We start from the raw sequence: 11,891 nt of genomic DNA on the forward strand, positions 1-11,891 counted from the left end.
CACTGTTCAACGTCACATACATTCAGTGTTAACTCAGCGGTAGTTACTCTCACAGGACACTGCACTTATTCGCAATCACAAAAGTACATTATTTGCATGTGCTTTAAAGTCTCACTGGTTAAACGTTTCATTCACGTGCTGTTCTGAGGTGCACTTTTTCTTACCATGTACACCCGAAGCACGCGCACTAAAAAAACCTGTTAAACAGCGCCTGATTACTTAAGTTATCTTTAGCACTAATACTGTCAAAACACACAAGGTTTATGTATAGGCTCAGTTGGGTATGTCTAAAATGAAAGTAAACAGCTGAAAGAAAAACGGACACATGCCTGTTTATTAGATACGTTCAGCTCTTAAAGAGACAGTATTAAACATGCTGCCGACTGTCATTAAAGGGATAGTTCACCCTAAAATTTTTATTTCTGCCATTATTTACTCACTCACATTGTCCCAAACCTGTATTAATTTATTTCTTGTGCTGAACACAAAAAAAGATATTTTGAAGATTGTGGGTAACCAAACAGTTGCTGGTCCACACTGTATTTTGGTAGTAGGGAAAAACATTATAATGGAAGTTGCTGTGGACTTCCACATTCTTCAAAACAGCATTTATTTTCAGCAGAAGAAAGAAACTCATTTAGGTTTAAAACACCTTTTTAGTGAGTAAATGATGGTATATAAAAAAAACATTATTCCTTTAATATTAATAAAATACCAAAACACAGAGAAAAATCACTCACTACTCTTGACAGAAAAATTAAATACAGTTGCTTTAATAGGAATCAATATATATAGTGTTTTATTTTTATATTTGTTCATTCAGTTTCTTGATTGCTCCTGCTAAATACACCTATTGTACCTGAAAATAAAACACTCTGTTTTATTTGTATATTGTGTATTTGTAATGCGTATCTTTCTTCTAATTTTTTAATAACAGATATAATAATGAGAAAGATTTTTTATCTTCGCCCACTTTGGTCTAAATATCCACCATTCTTTTTTAGATTTTGTTTCCTTGAAAGGCTTTGTCTTTATAATAGAGAAATTAGTTTGGCTGTAATTCTCAAACAACTTGCAAAATAGAAAAACCAACATGATAAAGAATCGTGAATCGTGATATTTCTAAAAAAGGATCGTGATATATTTGTGCCATATCGCCCACCCCTAAGTCCAGAAACACATGATCACATGTCCAAAGACAACCAATTAAGACCATCTTTAGTCACTCCCACAATCTTGACAAATCTGGTTTAAAATACTGCTTCTAAGGTAAATATTTGTGCAAAACTTGGCTCCACAATGCCTGGGTGTGTTGGGTGGTTGCCAGGGGTCTTGCTAATCTACTGCTAAGATGTTCTGACACCCCTTTTCCACAAAAATGGTACTGGTGCCAGTTCCTGGTTGGGGAGATTTGGAAGTGAAGCTGCATTTCCACTGACTTGAGCAACCAGTGCTTTGTACTTCATGTGACTACATAAACAGTCTAGAAGGTTTTTCGATTTGAAATATTCTTGCTGGTCTTCATATTGCTTGGGAAACTTTCCACTCTCTATTCCCCAATGCAATTGGTTTCTGGTTCTGACATGGCTCAGTTTTCATTTACTGAAAGTCTAAGAGTATTGGTTGCAAATCTTATTGTTCTTCAGGCAAAAAAATTTAAGTCTTAAGGCTAAGCAAATTAAGCACACCTCTCCTTAATAAGCCTCATGATTTCAGCTATCATTCATGTTTCTAGCATAAACAGGGTGGAACAAAAATCCACCAAAGTTTAATACTCTGGCTTACGGGTGATGAAATAGTACAAGCAGTAGAAAAGCCAAGACTTGCTTTAGCAAATACCACTAATTAATCACTAAATTTGTATGCATCTTCCTTTATCACACTCACTTCCTGTGCTGCTGCCACATAAACATGCTCAGACGATGTGTTATTTTACCCTTCATGTCAACAATTATTTTCCAGTTTATAGATCTTTTTAGAAATGGATAACTTTGTTCAACTTGTTCACATGAGCATAAAAGACCAGTCTACAACCGCCCGCTTATCTAACTGGCCTCCTGGGCCATGTCTGTACACAGTGGCTGAGACCACTGTTGACACTCAGACACAATGTAGTTTATAGCGGAGAGAGAAAACACTTTGCAAAAAGAGAGAATGTCAGTTCATCTCAGATTTCTGTGTTGATCGCAAATAGAATGCTCCAGTTATTTCTGCAAATCAATCCAAATTGATGGAATGAGGAAGACAACAAATTGATTAGTTCTATTCATGAATGGTATATTGTCACTAATATTGATTGTGATTATGCAGCAGTATAGATATTTATCATTGATTATTGGCATTCAATAGTGTGGCTGGTGCTAGTGTTGGTATCTATCTCACTGATGGTTTTTGAAAATGATTTTAACAATGGTGTCACAGGTCACATTTTTAAGATGTAGCAGAAGTCAATCCCAACAATGTAAAATGGTGCAGCAGAAGTATTTGCGAAAGGTTTTTGGAAGTAGGCTAACCATTACTTTTCAACTCCACTTGGCTGCATCAAAAAATTACACACCTTATGTTGTTGTGTTACAAAATGTTGTTTTTGATCATCAGCCAAATATGATACTTCAATGAAGTGTCAAATAAGGCAACACATTTTCATAGCAGACGCATATGTGATGCTATGTTGCACCCGAATGCAAATTTATTGATAAAAAGATACATGCATATTATATACTTGTGCACATACTGCTAGGAGAACAGCAAGTCTCAACCTCAACTGATGCCAAATTTATTGCACTGTTGTTTACATGTTACATTGTTTGTAATTTTATATATTTGTACATTCATTGTCATTTAAAAGTTATAAAAATAAATTTTATAGTATAATATAATAAATTGGTTGTTCTCTTGTTAAAGGAACCTTAAAGAATGATTCCTTATCAAGCCATGTAGTAACCATATAATATTTCCGGGTAATAACCATTCACATAACCATAACATTGAGCAACCCTCTACAATGAGAGTAAATCACTCGCATATGCAACTAATCTTAACTCTGGGCGACTAAATTTCTAATATTATCCAATGGCTAATAAATTCTCCGATTTTACTCGCCAGTGTGTGAGAGTTGGAGGCTAAGTATTAGTTTAACATAGAAATGTTTTACACTGACTGAGCTCTTCAGAGTTTCGCTCTCCGTCAAGCGATCTTGTGCTGTTTTTCAGTTCATCTCAATGGATGCGCAGCGCGCACCTGTATTTGACCTCGTGTAAAGGCGCACGACCCGCCGTCGCTTTGGTGAGAGAGAGAGAGAGAGAGAGAGAGAGAGAGCCTTACATGCATGCAGAATTGACGCGCTACATGTAAACGATATTCTTTGTTGTATTTTCCGGTAGTGAGCGGAAGTAATGCGCAAACGGCATCTCATTGGCTGGTGCTCACCTATTGTCCCTGTTTTGATTTCAGCGAATCAGTTCGAGTGAACGCACACAACCTGATTAATATTCATGAATCCAGCAGCTCGTTAATCCTTAGTGCGTTTTATACTGTTCTTATTAGCATAATTCGTATTATCATCATATCAGTATTATTGTTTGTTTTTTCCCTTTTTTTTTTTTAAAGAAACATGACTAAAAAGCACCACCACCAGTCCTAAATTCAGTTAATTCATACATGGTTACTAAGCTTTAATTCTAATTACTAAAGTTCGATCATTAAATAATACTTGATTATCATAATGTCATATTATAATGCTTGATTGACTGATGTTAAGAGTGTACTTTCAGATATTTAAAAAGCTGTACCATTTTACAAACATATATGGACGGACGGATGGATGGATGGAATTATCAGTCTGGCGAGTAAACTAAAAAATGAACTAGCCAATGGTGATTCAATTGCCAAGGTGTCCGTAGAGGGTTGTTGTGTCTCCTGATTCAGTGTTGACACCTCATTTTTTATCTGTGTGTTATGTACTTGGGGCCCAGGTTGTCTGTGAGGGATCACTATAGCTTAGAAGGGTGTAAGTGAGAAGATACTGAACAAAGAGCTAATGACCCAACTCCTAAATCATTAGAAGAAAACAAACAGGCCTAATTTGAAGCGAGAGAGCTATGCATGACAAAAGCATTTCCTTTGGCTAATAGCCTGATATCTTTAGGACTGCATTTTAGGGGCTCCTGAGGGTTTCAGTTCTCACATTACAGTGACCCTTCCCCCATCTAGACCCCCATATGTGGGTCTCAGGAGGAGCGATTAACACGGGATAAAACAAGGCATCTGGTTCTGTTCAGCAGAGCGCTGACCCACATCAGATGCTCAAATGTAGCCCTTCTGAAGTCCATTTCCGGGGTCACATAGGACAGTTTCTCTTGGGCTGAGACAGAGCACTTAGTGTGAGTCTTGGACAAGCTACATGAGGAAATTGAGACTGCTGGACAGTTTCAAACACCACAAACAACCCAAAATGTTTATTCAGTGCAAAGAATATTAACTAAGAAGCTGAGTTTTACCAGGCTGACTCAAGATATCCAACTGAGAGCCCCTTTTCTAGTTAAAGTGCTTGGTTAAAATGCTTTTTATGCCAAGGTGAGGGCACTTCTGTATAAACACAAACTTCTCAGTTACTTATTACTGAGCCCATTGGGTGACCTATAAAAAAAACTAAGTTGAGCTCCACCCAAGCCAAATATGTGGTTAAGGGGGCCTTCCATCACTGGAGGTGATGCACTGTGGATGATTACTACATTCTGACACTGCCAACATCTTGAATAATACATAATAACACTAATCAGTTATTTTAATATCTCGGCTGGCCTACTGCAGAGTGTTCATTTAAAACTGGACAAAGAAAGGACCTGTTGGATGGCAAAAGTAGGGCAGGGCAAAAATACAAGACTATAACCATCACAGATACCCCCTCCCCCATACTCCCCCATTATTTACAGTGTCCTAACCATGATAAACTGTCCTATCATTTAACAATATAAAGTGATAAGCAAGGAAAGAGTACCCATGTATCTTAACAATAAACAACAAACATGAATCACACTTGGTTAGGACCCAACACTAAACTTTTACACCCCAGTATAGAATATTTGGTTTCATCCTTCAAAGTGTTTGGAAAAAAGAAAAATCTACAGAAATAAAATGAGTGAACCAATGATTTATCTACATTTTTTTTCATAAACAAGTGTGAACAGAAAACCAAGACAATTCCCAGCAACTGACACACAATCAGTCTTCTTTTTCTAAGTTGGGATGAAAAGCAGTGAGGTCTGAGCAGGAATGCTTCTGAGACGCTCTGCCAAGAGAAAAGGGGGTCAGATGTGGCAAACGCTTACTCAGATGGTGGGACGCTGCCCAGAACCAACCAAACCAATCAAAAGATTTCAACTCCCAGAACCAACAACATAAAAACAGCAGTCATTGTGAGTGAGAACTGTTTTCTGTGAGACCAGAAATATGAGTCAATGCTATATTTTCTCTAATATGATGTTGAGAAAGACCTTGTCCTTTCATGTCTCCCTGTTTTCTTCACAATAATTACTATGATTATGACTACAGTCTCTCGTAAAAACTTTCAACCACCTTCGTCTCAGGTCTTGCAAACCATTCTCACTCTTATATTATCCCAATGAACATCCATATAAAATACTTTCTAAAACAATTCAAGGTTTTTATTTAGCACAGTGGCTAGATTAACAAATAAACAGACACCACCCGATCTAAATATTCCCTCACAGTTTAATAGTAATGACTTTATGAATTTCTTTACTGATAAAATAAATAACATCAGAAATACAATAACAAATGCATATTCTACTGCGTCTAGTATTTCAGCTTCATTCATTGCACCCAAAGAAAAACTGCAGTGCTTTACAGCTATAGGACAGGAAGAGCTAAATAAACTTATCAGTGCATCTAAACCAACAACATGTTTATTAGATCCTGTACCTACTAAATTACTGAAAGAGTTGTTACCCGTAGCAGAAAAACCGCTTCTCAATATTATTAACTCATCGTTATCTTTAGGTCACATCCTAAAACCATTCAAGCTGGCAGTTATTAAGCCTCTTAAGAAACCACAACTAGATTCTAATGAACTGGCAAATTACAGACCCATTTCAAATCTTCTGTTTATGTCTAAAATTTTAGAAATAGTTGTGTCTGCTCAATTTTGCTCCTTCTTGCAAAAAAATTCTCTATGAAGAATTTCAGTCAGGTTTCAGGCCTCACCATAGTACAGAAACTGCACTTGTTAAAATTACAAATGACTTGCTTCTTGCTTCCGACCAAGGCTGCATCTCATTGCTAGTATTACTTGATCTTAGTGCTGCGTTCGACACTATATACCATGACATACTAATAGATCGATTACAAAAATATAATGGTATTCAAGGGCAGGCTTTAAGATGGTTTAGATCCTACCTGTCCGATCGCTACCACTTTGTTCATTTAAATGGGGAGTCATCTCAATTATCACCAGTAAAGTATGGAGTACCACAAGGATCTGTCCTAGGTCCTCTGCTATTTTCAATATACATGTTGCCCCTTGGTAATATTATTAGAAAATATGGGAATAGTTTTCATTGTTATGCTGATGATACTCAATTATATATCTCAACAAGACCAGATGAAACTTCTCAACGATCTAAGCTAATAGATTGTGTAAAAAAATTAAAAAGATTGGATGACCAATAATTTCCTCCTATTAAATTCAGATAAGACAGAGATATTACTTATTGAACCAAAACACAATACACAAAATCTCTTGGATTACAATTTGCAACTAGATGGATGTACTGTTACGTCCTCTAAAGTCAAAAATCTGGGTGTTATATTAGACAGCAACTTGTCCTTTGAAAATCATATTTCCCATGTTACAAAAACAGCATTCTTCCATCTTAGAAACATTGCCAAGCTTCGAAACATGCTACCTGTTTCTGATGCAGAAAAGCTAGTTCAGGCATTCATGACCTCTAGACTGGACTAGTAATGCACTGCTAGGTGGTTGTCCTGCATCTTAACAAGCTACAGAGAGTCCAAAATGCAGCGGCTAGAGTTCTTACCAGTTCAAGAAAATATGATCATATTACCCCAATTTTACAGTCTCTGCACTGGCTACCTATTAAGTTCTGTATCATCCCCAATTGTAAGTCGCTTTGGATAAAAGCGTCTGCCAAATGACTAAATGTAAATTTACAAAACCGGAATCACCACCTTATGTCTGCAGATACCAGCTGCTGTCTGGCACTTAATACAATCACACACATACACAATGCTGTCTTTAAAAAAAATTGTGATCAGGAAGTACTTTTCCCGTTGCAACAGGACATGGAGGAAAAGATCTCACCTGGTAGTAGTTTTTGATGTGTCGGATGACAGTGTTGAGGTTCTGTATTCTCAGGTTGACATCATTGTTGACTTGTTTGTTGACTCGCTGATTCATGGGGCTTGGGTCTCTGTGGACCAAGAGCAACAAGAGTACTTTTGAAAATCTCACATAAGCACTTTTTTAAAGGCTGGGCAGGATGTTTGACTATCATTCAACAACCTAGTTAATTAGTGGGGTCGACTAGTTTACTTTTTAACGGTTGGTGAACCCAATTATACATATGATTTCTTCAAGATCAGTCGACTAGTCATTCAACCAAGACAAATAATCATCATCCATCACTTTCATAAACTGAGCTGTGTTTTATTCATTTTTACTTTCATTTTGCAAGTAATAAATATCTTGGTTCATATTTTTAATCTAATTAACAATACAAAAATTGTGTGTTGCAGTTTCTTGACTTTCTCTTAAACTTTATCAATATATCATGAATTACTCCACTTGCCTACATTTGGAATTTCTCATGTCTCTTTCCGAATGCAACATATCTCTCTCACTATTTTCACAGGTAAACAATAAAAAAATAATTTTTGCCCTTTTATTCTAATCTTTGATCTTTTATTCTTATTTATATTTAGTAGGAATGTTTCCAAAACAACAAAAAGCATTCTGAATGATCTGTCATTAATGCTAAAAACTTGATTTATAAGATACATAGTTTTGCACATCAATATATCAGAACATTGCATTACTTTGCATATAGATTTTTTTTTCTTTCTTGCATTACAAACAAATCCTTGTTCTGAATAAACTATATCCTTTACATCATCAAAAAATTCAAAGTTCTTCTAATATAACAAGTAATTAGGCTTTCATATCACTGGACTGGGTCATTGGATGTAAAGGTCGAAGCCAGTAAGTGGGTCCTGGTCTTGGTTCTGAGGTCCTACATAGACTCTGTTTGTGCGATCCTCATTTACATTTGTTTTGTGAGAATGGCATGCAAATTCTGCCAGCTTGGCCCACAAATTCCCACTTGCAAGTGAAAGAACCTTAAAAGATCAGGGTCAGTTTTCTTTTTTCCTCTGCTGTCTGGCTCAACCGTTTTCTGTTGCCTGAAGCCAAGAACACTGCATTGAGTTTCACTTTTTGTGGCATTTTACGGGCATGGATATTACAACTGACAGCGTGGTTGGAAAAACAATGATTGTTTAGTAAAAGTCAAGGGAAGACCGATAGGGTGCATGCAGAGGACATCTGCCAGATGGGATGCGTTAGCATAACAGCGATGGTGTTACTGCATACCTGGTGCATGAATACACCGTCAAGGCTATCAGTTTGCTACAGGCATACGGGTGTGGGCACATTAAAAATGGATGTGGGTGAGGAGAAAGGAGCAGTGTGTACATTGCCCTCAACATTCCACGTCTCCATTCATTTGTAATGGTTCAGTGGAAATACACTGGACACCGGAGTATGGGAGTCTTCATACTAACGATGTACAAGATTTATTATTCTTGTAACATTATTCTTTTATTATCTTTTAAGCTCACATATATGCTAGGTAATTTTTAGGTTGCCAAACTATAATCAACTAGGTAATTAGTAAATAAATAGTCTGGTTTTGTGTTCACTTGACCCTGATCAAATGTTTCTTTATATTTTTTCCTTAGACCTATCTTACTAATGTTTCTTAGGAAGAGCTTAGAAAAACTTGGCTAGTGTTAATTTATATAGATAATATTATAGATTTTACTTAATATTTTCACTTTTCATTTTCATTTTATTTTAAGCTTTAGTTTCTTTGTTTTACTTTTAGTCATTTTAATTTTTTTTTATACAATTTGTTTTTCAGCTAGCTAAGTTTTTTCCTCATCTTTACATCGACATGAAATGGAAATTGTGATTATCTTTTCTTCTCCATTGCATATGCGAGTGAAACATTCTCAAAATGAGAAAAATTGCTAACTGTTGCAATCTCATATAAATAAATGGAAGTGAGGAGATATTGGCCAGTCCTTGCATCAATAGACATATCATAAAAAGACACTGTTGTGAGGGGACATTGATGTTTATATTAAATAATATGCATGGATAAATAATTTATAATGAACACTACAATATTGCATTAAAATCATAAGATTTGATTTCATGCTGACTTACTGAATTCATTCACATTAGGAAAGTAGAATGGGTTCCAAATGCCATTTCATGTTGATTTTAAGGGAATTAGAGAAATAAAACTGATGCAGTCCATGCCCTAAGTGACATGACACGCAGAGAACATGACACCAGGGTACAATAATCTATCGAGGACAGTGACAAGAGTGTCTGAGGACAGCTAATACAGTACATGTGTCATCCTCCTACCAGACATACCCCCCCCCCACCCCCATGTATAGAGAAAATATTTCCTTTGTCTGAAGAGGTCTAGTGTTTAAGCCCCTGATTAAGGCAGCGAGGTCGGCAAAGCTTCTAGAATAAAAGTAGGTTAAAGGACAATGCTGATGCAGTGGCTTCAAGAAGTCGAAAACAGTGTTTTATAAAGCTCAATCGGATGCATAAACTCGAGGTTTCAAAATGTGTAATGAGCTGCTTTGCATGATACAAATACTCTCAAAAGAAGAGATTTCCTTGTTCATTAGTAAGACTCACACGCGACAGTGCTGCTGCCTAGTCACCTGTTAGCTGAGGTTACAGCTTGAGCTAACCGAAACTTCCGTGGCCTAACATTCAGTCAGACGTGGCTGAAATTTATACTGCATGCTTGCAAACTGATGTTACACATGACCTTGAAACTCTTGGCAAAGTACAGCCCCAAATCAGCCGGAGACCCTTTATTAACACCCTAATTATGGAAGAGGAACAAAACTGATCTGAGCGTGAAGATTCGGATTGAGTGTCTGCACAGTTGGATGGCAGGCAGGAAAGGATAGGATGTGGTTTCTAATGAAAAAAGATAGGCCCATAACAGCTGCTAGATTGCAGCATGTAGGCACAGTCACACACACACACACACACACACACAGTTCTGTGTCTGTCACTCACATGTGTGTCATTATCTTATGGAGAAAGACACCATCCACTAAATCCATGAACATGGAGAGCTTGTCTTCTGAACTGGTCCCAAGGGGTCCAAAAGTCTTGACCTGTAAAAAATCAAATAAAGTAGGTACTAGGTAGTCATATCATGACAGGATGCACTCACAGCTGCACAAGCATGCTTTCTGTTTCAGAACTGAACTGCAGAGTGTACAAAGAGATACTTTTTATTAAATACTAAGTAAATATTGTTTGTCAAACAGTCTGTGTTCAACTCTAAAAACTAAAAATAACCGTCCGCCAATTACTGTGTGTGTGTTTATGTTTCTTTCGATGTTATACAGTATCATGGAACAGCACAAGTCAACATGGGAGTGTTGATGATCGTCTAATGTGGGTTAACATGGTGACGTACGAGTTGGAAACACAGTGGTCAGAGAAAGCACAGCCAAACAGGACACAGAGGTCAGGGTAAGGGGGTCAGAGAAAGTTCTGAAAGTTTGCCAAACCCTGTCATTAAACTCTTCGTGTAGAATGAAGCATGCTCACAAAATGTACTAATGTTAAGCTGTTGTGTGTACAGGTTTAAAAACATTTCTACCTAGTGGGGTTTATTTATTTATTTATATACATATATATATATATATATAAAATATTTGAAACTAACAAATAATAATATAATAATAAATCATATTTGTTACATTATAAACAAATTAAATGTATATTTATTTATATATATATATATATATATATATATATATATATATATATATATATATATATATATATATACACACACACAAATATATAATTTTAAAACGTATCTTACATAAGTAGAGAAAAGATATAGAATAAAATATGTACAAAATAAAAATACAACTTTTTTTTAAGCAAAATTTTAATACGCTCATACAAATCTGCTAAATGAAAAGCATGTTAGTCTCTTTCCAGTAGGTTTGAGACAAACATAGAGCATCCTGCTCAGGTTTGCACTGTCACTGGCCGCTGCTAAACAAACTACACAACAAACACAAACTCCGCACACAGCAGGTGCCATCATGTCTGTGACTTACCCAAACCACAAGCGGCGAATCCATGAAGCTAGACATGAGTTCAGACACTGTAATATCCATTTTGGGGGGAAACAACACGAAAACTTCCACGCAAGAGTTAAATTTCTTTGCAACTGAAGATGCGTCTAAAGAAATAAATATAAAACAAAGTGCGTCGGATTCCTCTAAGGCTTTATGTACTCCATATTACTGTCCGCAGCAGAACAATGCAGGGGACGCCAATCAAATCCATCTGGAAATAAAAAGACATCCTTTGAGGTAACGTTAACAGTTTTAAAATTTTGAAATGACTTGCAATCCCAATAGAGAAAGGTTACGGCTTCATAAAAAATAAAACGCTGCAGTCTATGCGGACTTGCGCGATTAAAGTTCAACTTGTCTCCATTTACTCTCAGCGAGTGCTGGAGTTACTTTGTCGCCGCGCATTCAACCTGCACGCGCACGAACAGCAC

The 11,891-nt window shown here is 36.6% G+C and overlaps 1 protein-coding gene across 2 annotated transcripts in view; it reads right to left on the reverse strand.

Moving 5' to 3' along the window:
* Positions 1-11,891, reverse strand: part of LOC306886437 (protein Daple) — a 57,481-nt gene extending 45,590 nt beyond the window's left edge. For both annotated transcript variants that reach the window (XM_079443539.1, XM_079443540.1), the window contains exons 1-3: positions 11,440-11,891; positions 10,373-10,473; positions 7,343-7,451 (exon numbers count right to left, since the gene is read on the reverse strand). In XM_079443539.1, coding sequence (XP_079299665.1) covers positions 7,343-7,451; positions 10,373-10,473; positions 11,440-11,499 — 270 coding nt within the window. In that variant the 5' untranslated portion in view covers positions 11,500-11,891. The remainder of the gene's footprint in view (positions 1-7,342; positions 7,452-10,372; positions 10,474-11,439) is intronic.

The sequence above is a fragment of the Barbus barbus genome (genome assembly GCF_936440315.1).
Source record: "Barbus barbus genome assembly, chromosome: 20".
NCBI classification, from domain to species: Eukaryota; Metazoa; Chordata; class Actinopteri; order Cypriniformes; family Cyprinidae; genus Barbus; species Barbus barbus.